Source organism: Chelonia mydas, chromosome 9 (assembly GCF_015237465.2).
Source record: "Chelonia mydas isolate rCheMyd1 chromosome 9, rCheMyd1.pri.v2, whole genome shotgun sequence".
Taxonomy (NCBI): Eukaryota; Metazoa; Chordata; order Testudines; family Cheloniidae; genus Chelonia; species Chelonia mydas.
Window position 1 is genome coordinate 34335908 of NC_057855.1, and position 27974 is coordinate 34363881.

At 47.2% G+C, this 27974-nt stretch overlaps 1 protein-coding gene across 6 annotated transcripts in view; it reads left to right on the top strand.

The window, feature by feature from the left end:
- The window catches only part of COL4A4 (collagen type IV alpha 4 chain), a 133423-nt gene that overhangs the window by 22092 nt on the left and 83357 nt on the right, over positions 1-27974 (top strand). For all 6 annotated transcript variants that reach the window (XM_043522339.1, XM_043522341.1, XM_043522340.1 and 3 more), the window contains exons 4-6: positions 23104-23238; positions 24609-24653; positions 26770-26886. In XM_043522339.1, coding sequence (XP_043378274.1) covers positions 23104-23238; positions 24609-24653; positions 26770-26886 — 297 coding nt within the window. The remainder of the gene's footprint in view (positions 1-23103; positions 23239-24608; positions 24654-26769; positions 26887-27974) is intronic.

The window sequence follows — 27974 nt, forward strand, 5'->3', positions numbered from 1 at the left end:
CCAGGGCTCTGGTATTCCTGTTTATTGCTGGAAGCAATCTGCGGGAGGGATCACATTAGTATAAACCAGGGGTCGGCAACCTTTCAGAAGTGGTGTGCCAAGTCTTCATTTATTCACTCTAATTTAAGATTTTGCACGCCAGTAATACATTTTAACATTTTTAGAAGGTCTCTCTCTGTAATATATAACTAAACTATTGTTGTATGTAAAGTAAATAAGGTTTTTAAAATGTTTAAGAAGCTACATTTAAAATTAAATTAAAATGCAGATCTTATCAGTTTAGTGTGATCCTTGCTCTTACTTTTTCCTGCTGAGTTTTCCAATGTCTGGCACGTATTTGGATAGTTTAAGCTGCACACAGGTTTCTGAGTGATCAGTTGTTAACCACCTCTGAGAGGGACCGAGGACAGATTTCATGTGTGAAAATACCTGTTCACACAGGTATGTGGATCCAATGCTGAAAGCATTGTAAATGCTATTTTCTTCAAACAGTTCAATTTCATTGGCAGGGACGTCCAGCAGGTCAGAATAGAGGCCTCATGATCTCTCTTGGTAGCTTCAAGTGCACTCCACAGATCTCCAAACTTTGATGCCCACAGTTCTGAGCTTTTTACCTGAATGAGCTGCATTTCGAAATCTTCAACACCCATCCACTGAAATACAGACAAATCCAAATAGCTTTTGTTGAACTTTTCAGGTTTAATTAGAAAAGAAAGAATTGGGCCAAATTGCTGGAAATCTTGAAATCTGTCAGAAAATTCTGATTCCAGTTCTTGCATGTACATTCCAATCTCATCAACACTGACAGTGCAACATGTCGATAACTCTTTTATGTGTTGGAAGTAGCAGAAAGTTGAAGTTCGAATATCCTGAGAAAAAACTGCTGGTTTTACAACAAATGCCTTCCAGGTTTCATAAAGATCCAGAACTGTTTGCCCTGCACCCTGGAGACGGAGGTTGAGTTTGTTTAGGTGAGCGGTGATGTCAGTTAGAAACATGAGCTTACACAGCCATTTCTCATCATCTAGTCCGGGGTAGTTTTGTCCTTTTTCCAACAAAAAGGCCTTGATTGCATCAAAACAGTTTACAAAGTGCACTAAAACCTTGCCACGACTTACCCACCAAGTGTTGCTGTGAAGTGAAATGAATGGACATCTAACTTTGCTTTCTTAGGAGCTGACATTTTGACAAATGTATCCCTCAACTTACAGTGGGGAAAAAAAATCAAGACAGACAGCACACACAATGTCAAACGCAATGTGCTGTTCCACGTGATGTGATAGTGATGTAAGCAGCAAATCAGGACTTAAAAATATCCCAGTACAGTGCCTCTGGAACAATTTTTAAGGTGGGGGTGCTGAGCTGCGCCCCCTCTTGCCCCAGTCTGCACCCCTCACTGCCCCAGGCTGGGGCCAGTGGGCCACAGCTGGGGGTGGCTTCAGAGCCCCAGGCCGGCGGCCAGGACCCCAGGATGGCAGCAGAGCGCCTGGGACCGGTGGCAAGCAGCGGGCTGAGTGGGGGCAGGTGGACGGGACCCCAGGTGACAGGGGGCCAGCGGTAGGACCCCAGGTGGGCAGCAGAGCCCCCGGGACCGGTGGCTGGGACCCAGGCAGTGTGAGTGCCACTCAAAATCATCTTGCGTGCCGCCTTTGGCAGCGTGCCATAGGTTGCTGACCCCTTGTATAAACTTTTCCTAATTACCACAAGGTCAGAAAGTCACTGGCTAGATGAGATTCACACCCACTGTTAATCAGGGAACAACAGCTAGAGCTAAATACTGTCCTAAGCTATGGCCCCTTTGCACTATCCTAAAATGGCATTAAATAAGTAGCTAGGGATCCTTGTAGCATGGAGGAATTAATTCAAACCCTCCCCTGACACAAAGGGAGGGAAGGGTGTGGCCAGAACACACTGCATTCCAGTGATACCCTGTGGTGCGGCAGTCTAGATATTAAAAAAAGCTATTAATGATATCCAGTTATTAAAAATTAAAAGCATTTGCCACATCCCTAGTAGGGATTCCCTTTTTGTGATCATATAGGGAAGCACGCAAGTTTAACACAGAGAGCTAAATTGTGCTCTCAGATACACGTGGCTCCTATTTGTGTTCAGTGGAATCTGTGCACATACAGCTAAGGATCAGACTTGATCCCAAATGTACACTTCAAACAAAGGCATTCTCTGTTAATGTGCCATGTAAGGGGAATGTTTCATAGTCCTTTTAAGTAGAATTGGCTCAACACACTTAATCCATACAGATAATCCTTTTCTCCAGTTCTAATGCTTGAAGAGACCACGGCCTCCACATCCTTTGCTGATGCCCCGTTCGCTTGTGTGTGTGCTGGGACTAAGGACAGCATCCCACCTTTCACGGGTCAAGCTGGGAATGAAGAAAAGCAACATTTGCTGAGTCTTGAAGGGAAATCCTCTAAATAAACAAAATATGGGAGTAGAAAAAGATTCCTGCACACCCGTTTCACACCAAGTACTTTGTGAGGTGGGAGAGCTCTTAGGTGGTGGAATAATTCAGCAAGAAAACAAACACAGCGACAGCATCAGCAAGGTCTTTCTCTCAAGTAGCTCTGCTTATAACAAGAAAGCAAAATATATTAACTTAAGCAGAAATGGAAACAAAAAGAAATCCCTACTTTGGAGCTTAACCCAGTCCTGTGACTTTGGATGCTTAATGTGAACTTCCCAGTCATATTTGCTTGCCTTTCCCAGGAAGCCAATTTACAGTCTTGCAAGGGGTGGGGAGCAGCAAACATGATTTTAAAGGCGTTAAATTGTGTCTATACCAGGTGTTAAGAGGGGGTTCAAATTATGTGAGCTAACATGATTTTTTAAATCACCTTTCTGGTCATCTAGACAGGCTAAGATGTTTGTTGTGAGAGAAGAGATCTCGGGTCAAATTCACCTGTGATGTATAACAAGGAGCTTGACCCCTTTTCGCTAAATGTGGTCTTCTCTACACACAAGCTTGCACTAGTTTAGTTAAACTTGTTTAGTTAAATCAGTACAAATCCCTGTGTATTTCAGTTTAGTGTGTAAATTGATCCCTAATCAATTTAAGCCACACCAGAATAAGTGTGTCCACTGCTTTTTGTACCAGTTTAACTAAATCGGTATAACATCTCAGCTTGAGTTAAATCAGAGCAATTCTGTATATAGACATGCTGTAAGTCTTCCTTACTCTGTCTGAGGGAGTCTCAGGGTATGTCTACACTTGCAGAGTTTTTGTGCTGTAAATTTCACTGGTGACAGGTAACCGGTGAAAGTAAAGCACTGGTTTGTGTACTCTCTTAATTCCCCAGGCATCAGAGTGTTTACATTAGCAGCACTTCCATCGCTGATGAGAGCAGCGCTCTAGGGCAGCTATCCCACAGTGCAGCTCTCTCCATTTTGACAATAGGTCTTGTGGGTCGGGGATGTGAGCACAAGGCATTCTGGGTCCCTGCTCAGTGCCCCGTGATGCACTGCTTCATGTCTCAGCAGCCTCATTATTTCCTTGCTTCTTTCGCGGCATTTTTAAATACCCCTTGCTCTCTGGCTGCTTTCCCCACCACATCTACAAGCAGGAATGGATCCTGCACTGCTCTCCACTACTCTGATAGCTCTCACTTGCACATCGTGCGTGGCAGTGAAGCTGTTCTTAAACTTGCAAAGAGAACTGCAGTCGGAGATGCCTGATGAGCTGCTTGAAATGGAATAAGTAACATTCAGTTGCTTTTGGCATTAACTGAGAGCTGAGCACTGTGGAACAGCGTTTTTGGGCTAGGGAAACTCGCTCAGAGTGGTGGGATCATATCGTTATGCATGTCTGGGATGATGACTAGTGGCTTCAAAACTTTCGGATGCAGAAGGCCATCTTCATGGAAATGTGTGCTGAGCTTTCCCCAGACCAGTGTCGCAAGGACACCAGACTGAGAGCTGCACTCACTGTAGAGAAGTGTGTGGCAATCACATTGTGGAAGCTGGCAACTAGAGCTAGCTACCAGTCGGTTGTGAACCAGTTTGGAGTGGGGAGATCAACCGTTGGTGCCATGGTAACTCAAGTGTGCAAGACCATTAATCACATCCTACTGCGCAAGACTGTGACTCTTGATAATGTGCGTAACATTTTGGATGGCTTTACAGAAATGGGCTTCCCTAACTGTGGTGGGGCGATAGATGGAACGCACATCCCTACTTTTGCCCAGGCCCACCTTGGCACTGAGTACATAAATCGTAAGGGATACTTCTCCATGGTTTTGCAGGTGCTAGTGGATCACCGTGGGCATTTCACAGATATTAACGCTGGATGGTCCGGAAAGGTGCATGATGCATGCATTTTTAAAAACACTGGCCTGTACAGAAAGCTGCAATTGGGGACTTTCTTTCCAGAACAGCAGATCACCGTCAAGGAAGTGGAAATGCTCATTGTGATCCTGGGAGACCCAGCTTACCCACTGATACCAGGGCCCATGAAACCATACACTGGAATCCTAGATGTCAGTAAAGAACATTTCAACAATGGGCTGAGTAGGTGCAGAATGGCTGTCGAATGTGCATTTGGCCATTTGAAGGCGCTGGAGATGTTTGTACAGTAGACTGGAAAGGAGTGAGGAAAATATTCCCATGGTTATTGCGGCATGCTGTACTTTACATAACATTTGTGAGGGGACGGGCGAAAGGTTTACTCATACGTGGAGAGTGGAGGCCGAACGCCTGACTGCTGAGTTTCAGCAGCCAGATACCAGGGCTATTAGAGGGGCACAACCTGTGGCAGTTAGGATCCAGGATGCCTTGAGGGAAAAGTTTGAAAATTAAAATAATTAAACTTTGCTGCTTGGGAAAGGAAGTATTAACAGCATCTGCTGTGTTACATGGCGGTTCTGTCTGTAATTTCAGTGAAGATGAAGTGCTAGTTGACTTGTAGCTGCGATGGCATGTAAAGAAATGTGAACACACAAATGAAGCTTGCTTTTGAAAAATTTGTGCTTTTTATTTAAAAAAAAAAGAGAAAACACCACATGTACATATATCTGTCCTCAGTGATGGTGGTGAACAGGGTGGGGGGCCCATATACCTCACAGCTGTGTATAACTCCAGCTGTCATTTGACAAGCTGTCTGGGGGTGTGGATTGTCAAGGAATGGAAAAATTTGCAGCGAGGCTATAAGAATGTGCAGTGGGAGTTTGGGGAGTGCATGGGAACGAATTCTGCACTTGCTGCAATGGGGGGCGGGCACGAATCAGGTCACTCGGCAGTGTAATGAGAAAATGCAGCATGTCTATCTGATGCTCCAGAATGCTGATTAGCCTCTCCGTGGCTTCCCTATGGAATGCATTATTCTCTTTTCAGTCTCTGTTCTCTCCCTCTTTCCACTTTGTCATGGTTTCTCTCCATTTATTTTTATCATGTGTCTCTGCTTCGGAGTGCAGAATCACCTCATGAAACATGGCTGCCTTAGTGCATCTTGGCCGCTTATGTGTCGCAGACGGTCTACTACAGTGAGGGGTGTCATTTCTGGGGAATGACCACAGTCATTTCTGGGGAGACAAAAGCAACATATTACTGTGAAACATACATACAGGAATCACTGTGTATGTTGCAATACACCACTGGTAAGAAATCACTGTCTTGGTGACAAAAGTCAAGCACCCCTGGTGCACAAGAGCCCAGCAATGGTGAGGGAACGCCGGGTTAGAGGGTTTATTGCATACACCCATTCTGAAAAGGGCAAGCATGAACGGAGGGCTCCCAGCACAAAAACACAGCCACTGTAGTACTCTCCTATGCCCTCCACCTGCTTCATGCATTGTCAAAGCACAGCAACTTACCAGAGCTCTGTTCTCCTGCCTCTGCCTCAGTAGACAGTGGCCGCTCACACCGGCTAGACAGCTCCAGAGCAGAGAAGGGGTCTTGAGTGCACTCCAGCAATGGGCTCCACAGCTTCCTCAGCCTCCTCCTCCTGGCTAGGGCCACTTTCCCCTGCCTCCAGACATGCAGAAATATCCACTGGGCACTTTGCAATGGAGGTGGGGTTGCACTTAGGATTGCATCCAACTCACTGTAAAAACAGCAGCTTTGGGGTGCAGCTCCAAATTGACGGTTTGCCTCCCTCACCTTGTGGTAGGCGTTCCTCAGCTCCGTCACCTTTGCTCTGCACTGCAGGGTGTCCCTGTTATGCCCCTTCTCCTGCAAGCTGCATGCAATCTGCTCATAGGTATTGAAATTCCTACGGCTGGAATGCAGCTGGCGCTACACAGCCTCCTCTCCCCAAACAGTGATCAGGTTCAGTAGCCTGGCATTGCTCGAAGCAGGGGATCGTTTGCTACGTGGAGCAGCCATGCTCACCTGGCCAGATGAGCACTCGCAACAGGAAAGGGAGTTTCAAACTTCCCGGGGATTTACATGGGGAGGGGCAGACATTCTGAGCAGTGGAGGTGCTGGCCAGGGTGGTTGCTTTTGGCACTGTGGGATATCCTCCGGAGGCCAAAAGGTGTTTACATAAGAAGAATGTGTCTTCACTTTCACATCACCGTAAAAAGAACAGCGGTAAGAACTGTATGCCTCTTGTGAAGGTGGTTTTCTTTTTGCGGTGAAACTTCTGAGTTTCACCACAAAAAGTCATTAACGTGTAGATGCTCCCACGGTTTTTGCACCAAGAAGGGACATTTTGCACTTCAGATGACAAGTGTAGACATGCCCTAAGGCAGGGGTGGGCAAACTTTTTGGCCTGAGGGCCACATCGGGGTTCCAAAACTGTATGGAGGGCCGGGTAGGGAAGGCTGTGCCTCCCCAAACAGCTTGGACCCTGCCCCCATATCTGCCCCCTCCCACTTCCAGCCCCCTGACTGCCCCCCTCAGAACCGCCGACTCATCCAACCCCCCTTGCTCCTTGTCCCCTGACCGTCCACTCCCGGGACCCCCTGCCCCTAACCGCCCCCTGGGACCCCACCCCCTATCCAAACCCCCCTGCTCCCTGTCCCCTGACTGCCCCCAAGGACCCCCTGCCCCTTATCCAACACCCCTCCCCCTGCTCCCTGCCTCCTTACCATGCTGCTCAGAGCAGCAGGAGCTCGCAGCCCTGCCGCCCGGCCGGAGCCAGTCATGCCACCACGCTGCCCGGCAGGAGCGGTGGGCCAGAGCGTTGGCGGCGCAGCAAGCTGAGGCTGTGGGGGAGAGAGGACAGCGGGGGGAGGGGCCGGGAGCTCGCCTCCCTGGCCAGGAGCTCAAGGGCCAGGCAGGACGGTCTCACGGGCCATAGTTTGCCAACCTCTGCCCAAAGGTGATGCAATTGGCATGGTGAGTCGCTGGAACAAAGATACTTTAAAATAGGGTGCGGACTACTCTAAATGTACACACTCTTCTGGCTTTTCCACATAATTACACCAACTCAGTTCCTATATCTCTTCTCCACTGCCCCTCCTTTCTGCCCCACACTCCCCCCAGCAGTGATCTTCCACATACCTGAGGTGGGCCACCTCTTGTTTTCCAGGGAAGAGAAAGTGCTTTAACATCCTGCAACACGTGTACTCATGCTAGTGGTTAGTGGAGGTCTTCTTGCTATTAATACAATGGTTAAGTTGTTAAAGAAGAACTCAGAATGAGAATACATGCATGCCTGCTACTGAAAGATATAAGTACATGGGTAATGCAGAATATTGAAGCAATTAAGGATAGTTTATCCATGCAAACATACTAATAACCTTGACGATAATAGGAAGGTCAGCAAGACCTGGCTGATGAGAGAAGTATGCATGGTCTTGAAAATGTTTAAAAGACAGTTTTAACTTATGCTCCAGTTTGTTCAAAGTTTCAAAACATTTTGAGGAAGATCATTAATGCTTGCCAACCTCACACAGGTCAAGGTTCTGTTCTGAGACTTCTACAGACCTTTTAGTGTTTCCAGCCTTTCCGTTCTACAGCCTCCTTAATAATGGTCTGATTCTTGACTGGGTCCCAGCATGCCATGAGCCCCTTCCTCTAATTCCTCATCACCACCACATGGCTTTCTCTTCCAGTGATTTCCCCCCGCTGACTCCAGACACGCTCTTGCAATGCTTTGTAATCAGATTGGCCTCAATGATTTACAAGAATCCCAGGTACTTTGCCAGAATTTAAGGGGTTACGACATTTTCAGTTAACAGTAAATAATTAAAAACCTATCTTGCCCTGACCCCAGAGTTGGGTGCCATTCACTTCTTTTGGTGTCAATTCTGGAGTTAAGTAGATTGAAAAAGCCAGCATCCATTCATGATCTGACCTGATCGGTTTCTGTTAAGAGATCATGTCAAATGCCTAGTTTAAGATGATAGCAAGTAAAACTCAGCCTGTCTGATGTTCATTCTTTTTCTTTTGCAGTTGAAACAAATGACCTATTTTCAGATGAGTAAAATTGGTGCCTTTAAAAAATATATTTTAATACTTTATGGGAGAGCACGCCACAGAATAGAAATTGCTAATTCAGAAATGTGAGGGGGAGGGGTGTCATATTCTGCCATGTGAAGTGAAAGGCAAACTACACAGGCTTTTGTAGCTGTTCTACCCTAACTAGGTTGTGCCATGCTATGCCACTAGATGGACAGCACAGCAAAGCTAGAAAGTCATCTGAACTTGGTAGAATCTAATTTTGTAGCGTGCTTATTAAAAATGACTCCATTCTGTTGAACCTGTTCTCTTCCAGATCTATTAGACCCATTATATAAAAAGGTATAGGCTTGTCATAAATAAAGCTGGCTGAGTAGGATCCACCAGATACAAAATTTGGTGAATTTTGGCTCTTCCTGGTATTGTCAAGCATTCACAGCGCATTCCCATTGTTTGCGTGACCTATTCCTATGTATTTGGTATTCAAAAATACTGGACAAATATTACAAGTAAACAAATGGCAGTCAATGTGAAGTATTTGAGATCTGCATTTGAAGTTTCAAACTGGATGCCCAAGAAACTAGTAAGCTGAACTCACATTTGATAAGAAATACGTGTATTCTCCTCACTCATCAAGGCCAGTTTTGAAGGGCCACAAATTCACAAATATAAGAGTTCAAATAGAACTGAATCTGTATCCTACTATTTGTAAATCACTTTTCCCAGTATTATCAGCTGTAGTAATAATAATAGTTTTTAATATAAAAAACTCCTGAGATCACCAGTTACACATAGTGCTTCACGTCAGTTATCTGAGAACAGCACTATGGATACAGTTGTAAAATTTCACTTTGAGGGCTAAATCCCAGGAAGAACACAAAGCCTAAATAACTGGGCAGTGTATTGGGGAGTTCTGTGTGTCCAAGAGGCAAGTTTTAGGGCAGAGGTGGGCAAACTGTGGCCCACGGGACTGTCCTGCCTGGTCCCTGAGCTCCTGGCCCGGGAGGCTCGCCCCTGGTCCCTCCCCCGCAGCCACACCGCTGCGCGGGCAGTGCTCTGGGCGGCGGGGCTGCCCACTCATGTAGGGCAAGCATGGCAGCGTGTCTGGCTTCGGCCGGGTGGCGTGGCTCCCAGACATGCTGCTCTGAGCGGCATGTTAAGTGGGCCGGGGGGCTGGATAAGGGGCAGAGGATCCCGGGGCATGGTCAGGGGACAGAGGGCGGTTGGATGGGGCGGAGGTTCGGTGGGGGTGGCGGTCAGGGGACGGGGAACAGGGGGCGATTGGATAGGGCAGAGGTTCTGAGGCGGGGACAGTCAGGGGACAGGGAGTGCGGCGGTTAGATGGGGGTGGGGTCCCGGGGGGTGATTAGGGACAGGAGTCCCGGGAGGGGGCGGTCAGGGGATGAGGAGCGGGGGGGTTGGATGGGTGGGGAGTTCTGAGGGGGGCAGGAAGTGGGAGGGGGTCAGGCTGTTCGGGGAGGCACAGCCTTTCCTACCCGGCCCTCCATACAGTTTTGAACCCCGATGTAGCCCTCGGGCCAAAAAGTTTGCCCACCCCTGGTTTAGGGTGATGGAATCTGCCTACCAGCACACAGCAAAGTAACTGAACAGCTCCAGGGCTGTTATCGCATTCCCAGAGCTTCGGTCACCCTCATATGCTCTCAATGGAACAAAAGTCAGTGGATCCACATAGGTGTAGATCATTTAGCCCCATGTTCACCTCACTACCTGCCTCCCCATAGAACCAAATCTGGGGTGTACCAGGGAACTGGAACCCACCTCAGAATACACTTCAGTGGCATGCAGGGTGTATGCACAGCATCCCACTATCCCTAGTGCCACCCTGTACACAGAATGGCACTTCTCCCACAGAGTGTTCCCTGTTGCAAGCCTAATACCCCTTATTTTTGCACAGCACAGATCCTGCTTATTTTCTAATCAAAGTTGAATCAAGCAGTGCAATTTTAGTTGCATGCCAGACTAACAGTTCTGCAAAGATATATGGCAAGAGGAAACATACATTATTAACCAAATAATGGCCCTCAGAAAAACCCTTTAAGGCATAGCCCCAGTGTTGATTAAAATATCCTAAGCGGGACAGACAAGATACCTGTTTCATTAGAGCACTAACCATATGACAAAACAAAGTAGTCAATGGCTGCTATCCCAAGTATTTGGTGCTATATATTCAAATGCAAGTGTCCTTTTACAGCTACAGAAAGCCGATAGCAAGTTCTAATCTGTCACCTGTTGCAGAAAGAAATATTTTCTCTCCTGTGATTTCAAAAAAGAGGAGGAATAAATGCATTTAGTTATATTTGTGTACAAATTAAATAAAAAGTGGAAAGAATCTGCAATTTAACTTGCTGAGGGCCAGTCAGCCCCTCCTGCAGATTTTCCCAGAGGCCAGGTCCAGGTGGAGGGTTTTTGCCTGGGGTTCCTCTTACACATTCTCAAGTCGTTCTGTCAGGAGGGTGGGTTCCCCTCTATGGAACAAATGCGGGCTGGTTTTGCCACAAATTCAAAGGTCTCGCAAAGGCCACATGGCATCCTTCAGCCATATCCTGGCAGCTTGGCTCAGTTGGTTCTACTGTACTTATAAGGTTCATCCTGCGCCCATGCTAAGTGCCTGATCCTGCACCACTGAAGTCAATGGGAGTAGGGCCTACTCATAGCATTTAAAAAAAAAAAAAGAACAAAGACCAGAAGGGATCATTATGATCATCCAGTCTGACCTGCATGACAGCAGGCCATGGAAAGTCCTGCATCGAGCTTAGTAAATTGTGGTAAATTATATGGTTGCTTCCTACGTTCCTTCTGCTATCTCAGTTGAACATGGTACTTTACTTCTTGCCCTAAGCTGTTGTGCACAGTTGCTACGCAATGTTGAAGAGCTGCTGAGTACTACATGAGTTGGGGGCTGTATTTCAGCAGTGGTCAAAGTGATCCCTATCTCATATCCTTTCCCTAGCTCACAAAGGTGTGGTGTGGTTTAATTAATAAATGTCAAGATCCTCATATCAAAGTCAGTAACAAAATGCAAAAGAATTACTGTTTTATTCATGGACTCTCATGTAAATATCCTAAATCATTTCTAAAAGATGAGGAGGCTTAAACCATGGTCTTCTTAATTTAGGAAAAATTAAATGAACAAATATAAAGAAAAGGGGCTTTGTCACCCCACATCCCCAGTTATAATTCAAGGAAAAGATTGTGTTCATACAAAATCAGTTCAAGTTAAAAAGTCTAAACTGTGTAAAATTTACCTCTGTTCTGCCACCTATGGAAATAATTTTACTACTGAAGCCAACAATTATCTTCCTATATCCCTTGTTAATTGACATTTTGCTCCTCTTCCAACCATTGAAATGAAATGAATGTACTGGCTGTTGTTTCTGTGACTGGAGATTGCATTCCAGAATTCTTTGCTGCCCTCAGGTGGTCACCTTTGAGCTGTACACTTTTCCTTAGAAGACTAGGCTCAATTCTGCCCTTGGATTATGTTAGATACAGTAGTAGATAGGCTAAGTCGGAAAAGAAAAACCAATCTTCAAAAGGAAAAAAAACATGTTTCAGAGAAAAACAAATATAATTACGGTAAATAGTGACAGTGAAAAAGAGCAAAGAAAAGAAGCACCTAGGTACATGGTAGGAAGTGTAGGAATGGAGTGGTGGGGGGCGGGTAGGTGAGGAAAAAAGAAAAATTCTACCTATTACAAATTTAATAGAAAGTTTGCTGTATTCAGTCTTTTGAATATAACATGAGTTCATCAGGCTACTTAGAGAGAAAAAATCCAAACCCTAAAAAATGTTGTTAACCTTTGGCTAGGGAAGGGAATAGACACTATCCTTGAGCCTTTTCCCTTTTGGAATATATATACAGTATTACCTAAAAATATATACAGGTGATCTGTATGGTATTGCTAGGCATAGACATTAGTTACAGAGTTGTTTACAAAGAAGTTACCTAATAACCATCATGTTAATTTTACAGAAATTTACCAATTGTTGAATGATATATTTAACTCTGGGAGAAAATGATGGAAGATATATAAGCTAGAAAAACCTGATAGGAGTGCAAATATCATTTGAAAGAAAGAACACTCCCAGTCCAGTCTAACTTACACAGTTTCTTTGATTATGCTAAAATGACGAGTCTCTGATTATGCTTCTGAGAGGCTAAAATGTGGCACTCTTTGGGTTCTAAAGCTTACAAAAGGTAGAATGTGCATTGGCATAGCCAGCAAAAGTTGTAATTGATGCCAGGCATCTCACAGAAGGTATTGGAGACCTGATGAAGATTCTAGTAAGAAACAGTTATTATCTTGAGGAACATATTTTTCCTGGAAATTAAGCTCTATTTTCATAGAGAACTAAGCACAGGGCAAGATTGCACATTTTACTGCAAGCTGTCTTTGAATTATGAATAGGCCAAAAAGGTTAAAATAACTTTAACAAATAGAAAATCAAGTAATTTTTCAAAGTCCAACAAATTTGTACAGCTTCTCTGATTTACTGTCAGCTGTCCTGACCCTGGATAAGCATCATGTCTTTCAGAAAAAGAGAATAGTAAGAAGGGAGTAAAAAGCAGGGTGGATAAAAATCAATGATTTAAAAATATATATGTATATATTGTGACAGGGTCGGGCCAGATGGCTATAGGAGAGTAAATTTTTTTTTTGAAGCAAAAGATGTTTTTATTTGCATAACACACAAAGTAAAAACAGCAGCATATTCAATGTGTAACACAGCAACCAATCACAATTGTTTTCTCATTAGCTTCAGGGGAAGGAAGTGTTCAAGCTTGCCTGGGCCCAGAGCGGGGGGTTTCCTCGACTCTTGTGGTCTTCCACCCTTCCGAGTTACCTGGTGGCCCAGAACGAGGGGGCTTCATCAACTCTCAAGGTCTGCCACCCCCTCGAGTTACCTGGCGCCACTCCTGTGAAAGTACCCAACAAGAGGGGCAGGCTGTGGGGTGGACAATCCGGAGGGGGGGGGCATGCACACCCACGTGTGAAAGGACCCCTCTAAGGTGGTGGTGACCGCAGCAGCAATGGCTGGGGCTGGGGTTCCTTACTCTCTCCCCCAATCAAAGGGTCAGACAAAGGGAACCGGACGGGGACACCGAGCAGAGAACCCCGGACAGCGCCCACCGCTCCTCAAAAGCATCAAGGGAGTCGGTGGACGCCGCCCAGAGGAACTCCGCCCGGATATGTGAACAGGCCGAGGATCGGAAAACGGCCCCACAGTCACAGGAAACTCCATCAGCCAACCTCCTCTCTCCGGTTTTATAGATGGCCGTTTTAGCCAGGGTCAGGAGGAGGTTAACTAGGAGATCCCGCGACTTTGTGAGGCCACGGATGGGGAGTGCATAAATAAAAAGGTGAGGGGAAAAATGCAACCAAAAACGTAATAGGAGATTTGTGAGGAGCTGGAACAGGGGCTGCAGCCTGGCGCACTCCAAATATACGTGCACCAGGGTTTCCCTCACACCGCAAAAAGGACAAGTATCTGGGACGAGGGTGAACCGTGCCAAGTACGTGCCTGTGCTCACAGCTCCGTGAAGGAGCCGCCAACTGATGTCCCCGACGGGCCTTGGAACCAAGGTGGAATATAGGCTGGCCCACCGGGGCTGCTCACCCTCCAAAGGTGGCAGAAGGTCTCGCCACTTTGTGTCGGGGCGGGACACTAGGGTGAGGGCGTGAAGGGTGTGGAGCACGAGCATGTATAGATGTTTCCTTTGCGCGGTTTGGAAGCATACCGGCTGCAGTTCATGCAGCCGACTCGCAGTAAAGGGGTGAGGGAGTCGATTGGATCTGCGGGGCAGGAGTCCAATTAAAAGGTCCGGTGGGCCTGGGGTAGAGGGTGGGCAGGGCGTACCCTCGAGCAGGACCCGGTCGAGGTAAGCTCGAGCAGCGGGCGGCAAAGCGGCCTTCACCTCCTGAAGTACGCGCCGGGGGGTACGAGGTCTGGAGAACCCCATGTGCTGGGCGAGCGTCAGGGGATCCAGCCAGTCTCCCCGGTCGTAGTCCAGGAGGTCTCCAACTCTCGTGACTTCTGCCAGGATCAAGCGCTGGCGCACCGAACGGGACTCCGCCACCTGCACACGGAGCTGGGGGTTGTGTAGCAGGGGCTCCGAGAGTAGATCTACCTCCTCGGTGGGCGCCACGGACCTGGTCGTTAAAAACAGTTTCCAAGTCTGGAGGAGGTCCTGGTAGAAGACTGGCAGCCTGGAGAGGTCTCGCGGAAGACCTCCCGGATGGAGATAAAAGAGCTGCCGGTCATATCGGAGCCCTCGGATGCGGCGCAGGATGGCGTGCGCCAGTGTGCTCCACGCCGATCTGCCTGCACCATAGAGGAGCCTCTGTAGAGCCCGGAGGCAGAAGACACGGACCTGAGTGTGTAGACACTTCAGGCCCTGTCCTCCTTCCTTCAGGGGTAGATGAAGAACCCCTACAGGGGCCCAGTGCGTTCCTGACCAAAAGAACCCCAGAATCAATGTCTGGAGGTTGGTCAGGAAACCCGGGGCCGGGACCAGGGTGTTGAGCCGGTACCAGAGCGTAGACAGGACTAGTTGATTAAGCACCAGCGCTCTCCCTCGGAGGGAGAGACATCGTAGTAGTCCCGTCCATTTCCGGAGCCGCTCTATCACCCCACCCTCTAAATTTTCCCAGTTCTCTGGCGGAGAGGGATGTGTGTCAGAAAGGTAAACGCCAAGGTAGAGCAGCGGACCCGCGCTCCACCGGATGGTCTGAAGCACGGGTGGGAGGGAGCTCGCCTGCCGCCAGTCTCCTACCGCCAAGCCAGAGCTCTTGACCCAGTTGACCCGGGCGGAGGAGGCTGCTGAATAGATGGTCTGGCAAGCCTCCACCCGCACCAAGTCGCCAGGGTCCTGGATCACGAGGAGCAAGTCATCAGCGTACGCCGACAGGACCAGCTGCAGGTCCGGCTCCCGCAGCACCAACCCTGTCAACCTCCTGTGGAAGAGACAGAGGAAGGGCTCAATTGCCAGAGCGTACAGCTGGCCCGAGAGGGGGCACCCCTGCTGTACTTCTCGCCCGAAGCTGACCAGTTCGGTCAGGGTCCAGTTGAGCTTAACCAGACACTCTGCGGAAGCGTACAGCACCCAGAGAAAACCCACAAACTGGGGTCTGAAGCGAAACGCCTGCAGAGTGCTCAGGAGGTACCCGTGGTCCACCCTATCGAACGCCTTCTCCTGATCTAGGGACAGGAGGGCGAACGACAGACCATCTCTACGCCCGAGTTCCAAAAGGTCCTGAACCAGAAATAGGTTATCAAAGATACTGCGGTCCGGGACGGTGTAGGTCTGGTCTGGGTGGATCACGTCTGCCAGCACAGACCCTAGCCACAGTGAGATTGCTTTCGCTACGATTTTGTAGTCCGTGCTGAAGAGCGAGACGGGATGCCAATTTCGTAAATCGCGGAGGTACCCCTTTTTCGGCAATAAGGCGAGCACAGTTCGCCTGCACGAAAGAGGGAGGACCCTGCTCTGCAGAGACTCGGCCTAGACGGTGACTAGGTCTGGGCCGAGGACGTCCCAGAACACGCGGTAGAACTCCACGGTCAGCCCGTCCATGCCTGGAGACTTATTAGTGGGCATACGACGGAGGGCTTCCGAGAACTCGGCCAGAGTGAGAGGCAACTCTAGCCGGTCTTGGTCGCTTGCGCTGACTGTAGGGAGCTCCTCCCAAAGCACTCTGCAAGCGCTAGGGTTGGTCGGGTCCAGGGAAAAAAGACTTGCATAGAAGGCTCGGGCCCTCCCGCACATCTCCGCTGGTTCCGTGAGGGGGGTGCCGTCTTCTGCCAGAAGGCAGGTGACGTGTTTCTTGGCCCCCCTCATTTTCTCCAGGGCATAGAAGAAGCAGGAGCCGCGATCCATCTCCCTAAGGAGGCGGATGCAGGATCAAACAAAGGCGCCCCGGGCCCGATGGTCCTCGAGGGCCTGGAGCTCCTCCCACTTCTCCCGGCACGCTCTGCAGAGGAGCGGGTCTTCGGGGCTGGCAGCCAAACGCCTCTCCAGCTCTAAGACCTCCCGTTCTGACTGCTCTATCGCCGCATTTCTCCGTCGGCTGCTGTCCCGGGTGTAGTCGCGGCAGAAAAGCCGGGCGCGCACCTTCCCCAGGTCCCACCATTGCCGCACCGAGGGAAAGGCACGCCGCTGCCCTCGCCAGGCCAGCCAGAATTCCCAGAAGGACATCATGAAGCCTTCATCCTCCAATAGGCTGTTGTTAAAATGCCAATAGGCCAGCCCCGGCCTCTCCGCACAGAGGGAGGCTGTCACGGTGGCTAGGTGATGGTCAGAAAATGGGGCCAGCCAAATGCTGGAGGAGTGGGCTTGTGAGAGATGGAAGCGTGATAAATAAATGCGGTCCAACCGAGAGTGGCTCGACTGATGGGCTTCCACCTGGACAAAGGTGAACGTGGAAGTGTCATCCAGGTGGTGGTCACACCAGATGTCCACTAGGGAGTGATGTTCAACTATCTCCTGGAGGGTGTCCGCGGCGGCCGGGCTCTGCTCGATCCCCGAGCGGTCTCGCTCCTCGAGGGTGGTATTAAAATCCCCTCCTAGGACCAGGCACTCATGAGAATCTAAGGTGCCGAGGAAGGCGGACGCCTGCTGATAGAATTGCAGCCACTCCGGGCCCAATGTCGGGGCATAGACGTTAACGAGGTTAACCACGAGCCCCTCTATACGGACCCGGAGATGCAGCAGGCCACCCGACACGGCCTCGGCGACCCCTAGCACCTCAGGCCGTAGGTCGGGGGAGAACAGGGTCGCCACTCCAGCCTGCTGAACCATGGAATGACTAAAGTAGACCCTGTCCCCCCACTCCAGCCTCCAACTGTCTTCGGCGGTCGGATCCGTATGGGTCTCCTGCAAGAAAATCACAGAGTACCCTCCCTCCCAAAGGAAGGAGAGCACCTGGGACCTGCGGAGAGCCATCTTACAACCCCAGATGTTCAACGTTGCGATGGTGAGAGGTGTCATGGGGAGGACTGGGGGGGATCCTCACTGGCAGAGACGCTCGCATCCCCCAGCGGGCCACCCAACAGTCCTTGACCCATCCCGTAGGTGAGTAATTGGTCACGGAAGACGTGGACCCGCCAGTAGGCCACGGCATCCTGCTTCCCCGTCCCTTTACCTTTCCCCATGAGGTCCCTTGTGGCCCGGAGGATTTGAAAAAAGTCCCCCCTTCGCTGGAGAGCAAGCTGTACCTTGTTGCGGGAGCCACGGACATCCTCTAAAAACTTCCGCAGCTCTCGTCACAGTTCATGGGGGGGTGGGGTTACGGTTTCCCGGTTGTTCCCTGGCGGGGCCCTTGGTGCAGCCCCGTGGCCCACTAAAACGGGCAAGCAGGGTGCGGACCCCTGACGGGGTGCCTGATGGGTTGGAGCTTCTAGGCCTGCCTCAAGCCCTGGGGCGATAGGGGGCAGTGGAGGGAAAATAGCAGCCCCTAATGGGTTGGGGCAGGAGAACGCAAAGGCCGCTCCCTGGGGGTCATCAGTTGGAAAAGGGAAGGAGACAGCCCCGGGGGCAGCGATAACATCGCAGGAGGTAGACTGGATGGGGGTAGGGGCAGGGGCAGGGGCAGAGGCGAGGTTCTGGGTTTCGGGAGGCAAGCAGCTGGATGGTGGCGCCTCCTGATCAGGCTTGAGGGTTAAGGGGGTGGGGAGGGAGCTCTCAGTGATACCGGGCGTGGGCTCTATGGTGGATTTAGCGGCCACAGCATCAGGAGGTGGATTATCTTCTGTTGGGCCCCTGCCCAGGAAGGAAGTCGATTGCTCCGCACCAACGGGGGGTGCCTCTGGCGACTTGTGTCCCGGCCGTGTGGCGCCAGCTTTCACCTGAGAGGCTTGGTGGTCGTCAGTGGGGTGCCATCAGCGGCCGGGTCGATGAAGGAGTCCAGGGGCTCCTCAGAGGTGGGAGCAGAAGCAGCAGTTAGGGGGAGGGAGCATGGGGAAAAGAGGGGTGGAGTGAGGTCGCCCAAATCGAGGTTACGGGCCCCCTGATGGGGGATTAGGAAGGACCCCTCGAGCGCCTCTCTGTCACACGCCGCCGACGGCAGTAGAAGCTGCACTTCCTGGAGGAAGAAAAAGATGTGACGGAGGGTGGGGTCCTTGCAGCCCAACGGGAGAGGGCTGATGACAGAAACAGGTTTCCCCAGGGTGGAAAGGGCGGGTAACAGGGCAGCATTGGGGAGAAAAAGAGGGACAGAGGTCAGGACCAGGCGGACGCCCACGTCCTCTAGCGGCTCTAGGGGGACAAACATCCCCCCCACCGCCAGGCCCCTCTCCACTGCTTCCTGGGCGGCAGCCTCTGATGCTAAGAAGAAGACGACCTTCCCATACATTTTGGAGGCTGCCACAATGGCCAAGGGCCCCACCACCCTCGCCAATGCCCGCAAGTAGGTCTCCACATGGGGCGAGGCGGGCACCAGGAGGCATCGGACACCGTGCTTCTTTTTCATGGTGTGGAAGGGGCCCCGGCTGCTGTTGATGGTGGCGGAGGCGGTGGGCAGGAGAGATGACGAGGTGGCGGGGGGGGGGGAGCTGCCGCCACCCGGGCATACATCCTGGGGGGTGAGGGAGGGACACCCGCAGAGCTGGTGGGGGGGGGTAGAGGGGAAGGACGCCGTGGTCGGTGGCGGGGCAGCAGCAGTGGGGGTGGCCCCTGCCACGGAGGGCCTGGTGGTTTTAGCAGGGCCCTTCCCCTTCTTCTTGCCCTGGCCTTTCCCGCCAGCTGGGGGGCTCCCCTAGAGTCTGGGGAGGCAGTGGGCATGGCAGCGGCGGAGGTCACCCCAGTGCCGTCCATTGCCGATGCCCCAGTGGGGGCGGTGGCAGGTGGTTAACAGGAGTTGGGGTCAGGTAAAAAGGGATAGGCTGTGGGATGGGCAGTTCGGGGGGGGGGCACATGAACCACCGTACGCTTGTCCAGAGAGTCCTGTTTGGTTGGCTGGTGCTTCTGGCCCACACGGTGGAATCAGGGCGAGCAGCTAAGTCCAGAGGCAGATGTTAAACAGCCAGCAATGAGGATGGAGGAGGCAGTGAGGAAGATCGTAGTGTGGGGGTTGGGAGGACACAGATGGATTGGGGGGCAGCTCCGTGCCACACCCCCTGTGTCCCTACAGACACAGTCAAGACACAGTCAAGGCCTCCCCCCACACGAGAGCACAGTTCGAAAGTTACTCAGTCTTGGGCCCCCTCCACGACGATTTGTAAATTCCCCAGGCGGTGTTCCTCCGGTAGACGGCTGTTTCTCTTTCTCTCTATTCCGGGCTTTCTCTGCAGCTGCAACATTCCAGGGATGCCGGAGCAGATGATAAAAGTTCCTCTCGGCCGAATACGGGTCCACAAACGAACAGCAAGCGGCTGGGTCTGGGGGCTGGGTCCCTCCACTCCCCCCCTCCGGGGAGCGGCTCAGCAGGCCCCCCTTCTCTCAGGGGGGGAGTTTCAGCTGGAGTGGCAGCAGCGTCCGAGGGCGCGCGGGCGGGCTGACAGCCGGCCAGCAGCCAGCCAGCACTCTAGCAACAGCAGAGAAAGAAAAAAAAACAACAAAAAGAAAGGAAAGGGGGGAGAGCGTCTGGCCCAGTCGGGGGAAAGCCAAAAGCAGGGGCAAAAAGCAAGGAAAGCCCAGGCCAGAGGGCAGCAGCAGGAGAGCAGGCTAAGTAGGTCCCTTTTCCCTGGGTAAGGGAACAGGGAAGGTTCGAGAACCATCAGGAACCTTCTGGAGACAGTTAAGACAGGCTGATTAGAACACCTGCAGCCAATCAAGAAGCTGCTAGAATCAATTAAGGCAGGCTAATCAGGGCACCTGGGTTTTAAAAAGGAGCTCACTTCAGTTTGTGGTGTGTGTGGAGCTGGGAGCAAGAGGCACTAGGAGCTGAGAGTGAGAACGCGGACTCTTGGAGGACTGAGGTGTACAAGCATTATCAGACACCAGGAGGAAGGTCCTATAGTGAGGATAAAGAAGGTGTTGGGAGGAGGCCATGGGGAAGTAGCCCAGGGAGTTGTAGCTGTTGCACAGCTGTTCCAGGAGGCATTCAAGACAGGTGCATTCCACAGGGCCCTGGGCTGGAACCCAGAGTAGAGGGCGGGCCCAGGTTCCCCCCCAAATCCTCCCAACTCCTGGTCAGACACAGGAGGAGTCGACCTGGACTGTAGGTTCAGAAAAATGGCCAAGCTGAGGGCTGCCATGAAGCTCCAAGGCGAGCAAATCCGCCAATAAATGCAAGACCCACCAAGGTGGAGCAGGAACTTTGTCACTATGTATATATGTGTATATATATATATATATCAGATTTTTTTTTTATTTAAATGGAATTTTTTTGATAAAATGCTTTTTGAGGAAAAACCCTATCTAAAGATAGTTTTAATTAACATACATTATAGCTCAAAGATATCTCATCATGGAATAAGGATTATAAATTCTAATTGTATAGGATGAGACAATATATTCATGTAATATTTAAGAAAAGTTTTGTAAATGAGTTCCAATAGTTCATGGATTAGGGACCCAATTTTATGGGGCTCCAGGGGCTTCTGTATAGATTATTTAGGTTAATCTTTCTATCTAGCCAATTGGACTCAGGGCTCAGTCTAGAAGATACCATCAGAGATGCTTAGTTTTGCAGTTCTCAAACGGTGGATTTGTGTCTCCAGAGATAACATGCTTGTTAACAGAGAAAATGTTTTTAAATAAATAAATATATAGAGGTGAAAAATAACAGACCTCAACTCTATTGTCTCTCTGCAAATTTGTGTACGCAGAGTCAATCCCTTGCCTCTCTCTAAAAGTGCAAAGTTTCAAATAGATCTGGACAAGGAGAAGAAGTCTGGAGATAAATGTGAGAAGGGAGGGACAGGCACTAGAAACAAAAGTGAAACTGTTTGAGCAGCATATTCCAGAAGTCTTGAGGTCTTTCTGAGTGTAGCCTTCATTGACTTGAGATCTACCATACCATTCTCTCACTAGAAGGGAAAACCTATAATGGCAGCAGGCCGTAAAAGAGATCCAGTTTGGGAATAAGAACGAATCAGGAAATATATGTTTGGTGACGATGTTTTAAAGAAAGTCACACCAGTGAACTGGTGGAAGTCATTTAAGCACTTAAGCACTAAGATTGGATTCAGAGACTGTTGAAGTGATAATCTCACTTTTAACAGCAGTAGCTTCTTCTGCTAGTGGACAAAGAATATTTTCTTCCTTTGGACTAATTCATTCCAAATTGAGAAATCATTTGGGACCTGAAAAAGCAGGAAAGCTTGTTTTTCTTTTCCAGATTATGAACAAACAGGAAAATGAAGGGGAAGACAACATTTTAAGTTTCTCATGTTGACCTGGCTGACATAGTCGATTTAATTTTTTTTAAAAAAATATTTCATTTACGTGTTTTAGTTTAAAACAATTTTAACAAAAACAAACCTGATTTTAAAAAAACGTGAATGTTTAACTAAATTAAAAAATTCATATGCTTGTTTTGTTAAAATATTATATGTTTGCTGTTGAGGAAAAAAAATCCAGAATATATAACGTTGTTGTTTTAGTTAAATAAAACAATTTAAATGTCTGTCTGGTGATGGTCTCCTCCTAATACAGCACGGCAAGAAAATCCTCCAAATATTAATGATTAACCTGTTGAATTGGAGATAGTTCACCTCCCAAAGACTTCATAGATATCTGCTTCAATTACCTTTGGTAAATGAAATAACCAAACAATCATTAATTTTCTGATACTGCTGTAAAACTAATCTGAAAAGTTTTCAAAATAAATCACTGTTTAAAAATGTATAGTGTGTACCTTCTAAAAATGAAACCTACATCTATCTCTGAGTTGTGAAGAATATGTATTAAGGTTATAACAACCAACAAGAATGCACTTTTATGTAGACATCCATGATTAAATTGAGTCTTCCTGACTCGTGATTTAAATCAAATCCACCCTGGTAAAAAGAATGACTTAGAACTGAAAGTCTTTCAGTCTTAATTATGAAGTTACTACTGTGACACTAATGTCTAAACCAACTTCAGAACAGCAAAGAGAACCTTAAGTTAAAGGGAGACTGTCAGCTGGACAATCACTTTTTCCTCTAATAATGTTGTACTTGCTAGTAACACCTAGAATGACTATGGGGGAAAGAATTTAGCAAACCAGTTCTTAATATTTTTCAGTTTGTTTATTTTGTGCACATGGCAGCACTTTGTGTATTTTACTATTTTACTGATTCCTCAAATAGGTAGTTTCTCCCTCACTGAAACATCAACAGGTAAGATGAACAGATATACTTTTTAAAAAAATCCCAACCATTCTATATAAAGGGTACTTTGTTGGAACCTGGATTCTTTTTTTTCAAATTAGTCATTATAAAAAGATTCAGATTGACAGGTAAAATTTTCAGAAGTGGCCAAGTGATGTAGGAGCTTAAATCCTATAGGACTTTAGCATCTTTTACATTTTATTCAAAGCACAAACATTCCAAAAGTGTAGTATTCGACTGCCATATCAATAGACAGTAACCACAACAACATAAAAGTAAAGTCACTACCAAAATATTTTTCAAAGTGACTGTCTGAAATATTGGTCATTATATTACTAAACATACAATTTATAAATATTTCAAACTTTGTTTTACTTATAGTGTTCTCCATGCCATCAACAGCAGCCAGAGGGAGGTTAAGAATATTTATTTACTGAACTACCTCTGAATTATTTCTTCTGTTTCTTTCAGGGTCAGCCTGGTCACTTAGGTGCTCAAGGTCCAATTGGATCTTTGGGATGTACAGGGCCAGATGGTTTGCAAGGAGAAAAAGGAGAGAGAGGTGAGAATGGGCTGCCTGGGCCCTCTGGAGAAAAGGGTGATAAGGTAGGAAATGCCATGGGAAGGTCTTTTTTAGTATGTAAAATATAACGGTGAAACAAAATGAAACAAATCAAGAACAATAAAAGCCTTTACTGAATGTTAAAATTACGTGGACATCTCCTGTTCTTACTCATGCAAAACTTCCACTGAAATCAGTTGTAGAGCTGCCTGAGAAAGAACTGCAGAATTTTGCCCCAAGTTATTAAATTGAAGTTGGCAGTAAAAACGTTAAAATTCAGGGGTCTAAGTGTCCATTTGATATGTCCCACCTCACTCACATTAGCATCAAGGTGGTTACGTGCACATATGTGGGGGAAGAATAGAACTTTAAAATAGTACTATACAATAGGCACAACTTTGCCACCTTTGGTTATGGTGGGTAATGGAATCATAAATGGTGCCTTTTATTATAATTCAGCCTTTGGTTTTACATAGTTCTACAATCCTTGAACCTTTACCCTGGCTTTCACTTGTCTAATTCCATTGACACCAGTGTCAGTGAGATCAGAATTTAGCTTCTTTTGTACAACTCCACTAAAATATAGGGCTTGATCCTCCTCTGGAGCCAACAGAAGTTGTGCCATTGATATAAGTGGGAGCAGAAGCCAGCCTCTAATATGACACATGCTATTATTTTACACATTATGGCTAAATTCATTTTTTGAGTAATCCCTTGTGCTTTAATGGATGAAATTGGCCCTAAGAATTTAATATTGTCCCCCAGTACCATTTGTGGCATTCATAGCTATCATTGATCATTGTTCAAGATACACTAGCTAGATAACCTCAGGTGGAGTCTGTCCACTTTATATCAGAGATACAAAGTGGGTGAGGTATATCTTTTATTGGACCAATTTCTATTGGTGAGAGAGAGAAGTTTTCAAGCTACACAGAGCTCTTTTTCAGGTCTGGGAAAGGTAGTCAGAGTATCACAGCTAAATACAAGGTGTTTTACCATAACTGGCCACTTGACCTTGAATGGTCTCTTACAATATGTGTTAACTATTTATGCTAAACAATCTGTTCCACCTTGTATTTAGCTGTGACACTCTGAATATCTTTCCCAGACCTGAAGAAGAGCTCTGTGTAGCTCAAAAGCTTGTCTCTCTCACCAGCAAAAGTTGGTCGAATAAAAGATATTACCTCACCCATCTTGTTTCTCTAATATCCTGGGATCAACACAGCTACAGCAACACTGCAGACATCTTATATAGCCATTTATCCTGCAGTGAGGTCTTAAATTCATGATTCAAATGTGACTATTTCCTGATAGTTTTTGACCTAATTTTACAGCACCACATCCTCATGTTGTCCTCAGTTTTTAAGTATTCTCAAAGAACAAAATTGTAAAAGTGATTTATTTATTTTTTTAGGGCCCAACAGGAGTCCCAGGATTTCCTGGTTTAGATGGTGTGCCTGTAAGTACACTGCCAATATTGTGTTATAAAGATTACAGTTCGTCTGAACCCATAGGGAACTATTTTAACAGATTACCTAAATAATCAGATATGGTTAGTTTTATACCCTTCGTTACTATATCACCTGGAGAGCTGCATATGTTGTACATGTGTGAAAAACAAAGTAAACCATTATGACATTTAGTATTGATAATACTTCACACTTTACATGTTTTCCAAAAGACAGTACAAACCAACTAATTAAATCCATTAACACCTCTCTGAGGTAAGTAAATATTATTACCATTTTACAGGGGGGGGATTGGAGATAGAGAGGTTAACTGAGACTTGCCCAAATCCATGCAGCATTGAAATGCCAATGCCAGGATTAAAAACAAGTAGTTTCTGGCTCTAGTCTCTAAAGTAGACCACACGGCTTCTGAATATTCTTAAAATAGCAAAAAGGATCCCAAAGTAGTAGTTCTTTTTCTGTTGAAACATTTTGAGCACTGTGCAGCAGTCCTTACTCAAATAAAAATCTCATTGAAACCAACTGGGGGGAGGGATAGCTCAATGGTTTGAGCATTGGCCTGCTAAACCCAGGGTTGTGAGTTCAATCCTTGAGGGGGCCATTTAGGGATCTGGGGGAAAAAATTGGGGATTGGTCCTGCTTTGAGTAGGGGATTTGGACTAGGTGACCTCCTGAGGTCCCTTCCAACCCTGATATTCTATGATTCAGTGGGAGATCTTCTGAATAGGAACTATAGATCTGAATACCTCAGTATTAAGGTAGACAGAAATACAGCTTTGTGTACAAGCTGTCATATATAAATGGAAGTGAAAGGACAGGATGCTCTATTAAATCAATATTTTGAAAATGATTTTTTATTAGAGTTAAATCCTGGGAGGCCCTTTATGACTACGAAAGTGGAAATAGTGCACTTTGGATGTTCACGTAGGCCAGGAAGCAGAAATCCTGTGGAGGGGATCTCTGATCCATTTGTGCTCTGTATTTGCTCTCCATATCTGTTCATGTAGTTGGGATTGTTTCTAGAGGAGCTGTAAAAGACATGACTCCGTAAGATCAAAATCTATCATAGAGAAGACAACAGGGTTGTGTCTGCTAGAGTTGTCTGGAAAATAGAAATCCCTTTCCATGAAAAATTGCATGTTTGGGAAAAAAATTATCCTGAATCAGGATGAAAAGACAAGGATGCAAAATTTTTCACAGGAAGGGATTTTTTAAAAATTATTGTTTCAGAAGCACTAAAATGGGAATTTTTTTTTATTTGCCAGCTTCCCGCTTGGAAGGTTCTTCTTCCAGACAACAATCTTCCAGGCTGGCAGCCGAGGAGTAGTCATTTCAGTTTTTGCAATGGAAAACCTAACTTTTTTTTGGCAAAACTGACATTTTCATTTGACAATTTTTAATTTTGCCCAAAAGGCATTTTCAGTTGGAAAATTATTCTGATGGAACATTCCCAACCAACCTCACTGTCCACTACTCTCCCATTCCTATAATAGTGAATGGTCAGTGCATCGGGGGTTGGAAAATCAGTTCCTCCATCCCACAATTTGTGTGTGGATTTTCCTGAGCTCACAGTATGTTTGACTCAAGTTGTGCCCTATTTTCTTGAATTGCACCCTAACAGTAAAAAAGGGCCTAGCTAGTTTGGGATGACCTTAGTGTAGGTCATTTACAAGGAATAAAACCTTTGCATGTTTCTCCAAATGTGATAGCTCTTTATTGCTTCCAGAAGGAATTTACTCTCAGAGAGCTTGATTTTGCTTCCAGTGAAGAAAAAGTTTTGTTATTGATTCTAATGAGAGCAGCATCCAGCCTAATTCTCTGACTCATCCAGCAGAGCTACTGTGCATTAAAGAAGGGAATGTAAGAGGTATCAGACCAAAAACTCTAGTTTCAGATTACAGCCCCTTTGAGCCTTACACCCTTTGAGGTGTAAGGAAAATTCTCATAGATCTCAGTGGGAGGCTTTTCCGGTGTAAAGAGTGTAGAAGTGAGATATGTGGGTGATCCTCTGTCCCAATTCTGGGTTACCAGTGTCACTGTGGTGTTTAGACAAAACCTGAACCTAAATAACCATGCCATCTTTACATGTAATTAAACCCTCACTAGGGATATCCTGGAGTTGAAGGGTCCAGGGGCAAACCTGCCTTGGATGGCTGCAATGGTTCAAGAGGAGATCCTGGATTTCCAGGAGAGACAGGGTGTATTGGACCAAGAGGCTCATTTGTAAGTTATGAGCTTTATTATATCTGTTTAAACTTTCTCTCCATGTTAACACCTTTCAAAATTAAAGGGGCATTAGGCTTATGACTCTGGCTCATGTCCTGACTCAGCCATCTTCTACACTGCACCTTTTATGAGGTGCTGACTGGGCTTCCCACTCCTCCTGTTAGCTTCAGCGAAGTGGAGGGTGTTCAGCACCTTGCAGGATCTGGTGTTAGGTTAAAGATGAAATTAAGTTTGCTAACCCTTAAACTGAAGTTCTGCAGTACTTGATCACACAAGAACTCCTTCAAGCTCAGGGAACGCAGTTGTGTCTGGCCTTTATGCAGGGAAAGTTCCCTACGCTACATGCCACTGGTGTTATAGCATAGAGAGCTGTGTAGGAAACATACTTGCATATATACCCACACCCTTCAAGTGTGCCTTTTCTCTACTTGCCTAAGCTATGCCTCACCGGCTACACTACCGTTTATACCCATGCTAGGGGGACTGCACAGATATGTACTTCATATGCCGCTGAAAGAAGCATGCCGTGTAGACATACCTTGAGACACACACAAGCACCTTGTGCTCCCATGTAATAGCCAGCCACAGGCTGGCCCCAAGGTATATTTTATAAAACTGAAATATTTAAAATTACCTCTAAGATTGTTAGCTTTTCCCTCTGAAAACAGAAAGTGTGTCTGAATTAAAATTGGTCCAATATTTTAATACTGGCTAAAGGAGATTAATAACTCAGAACCAGATCCTCAGTTGGTGGAAACTGGTATAGCTCCAGTGACTGCAATGGAACTATGTTGATTTACGCCAGCCAAAGATCTGACCCTCAGTGTTTGACCTTTTGCAAAAACATGGAATGGCTACCAGGTCATTAGGTTAAGGGCTGCTCTAAATTTTCTAAACTAAACAATAAACAGTTCTGGATGTTATGCTAAAGTCTAACACATTTAACCAAAGGTACTTGGTTGATCACCGTGTGTAAGCATTAAACTACTTGAAAGACATTAGAGGTCACCCTGTTTGCTGTATTTGAGCCTTAGTTTAATAGAAAGGTCATCTGCGGGAAGATGCAATGAACTGATTAATCTGTG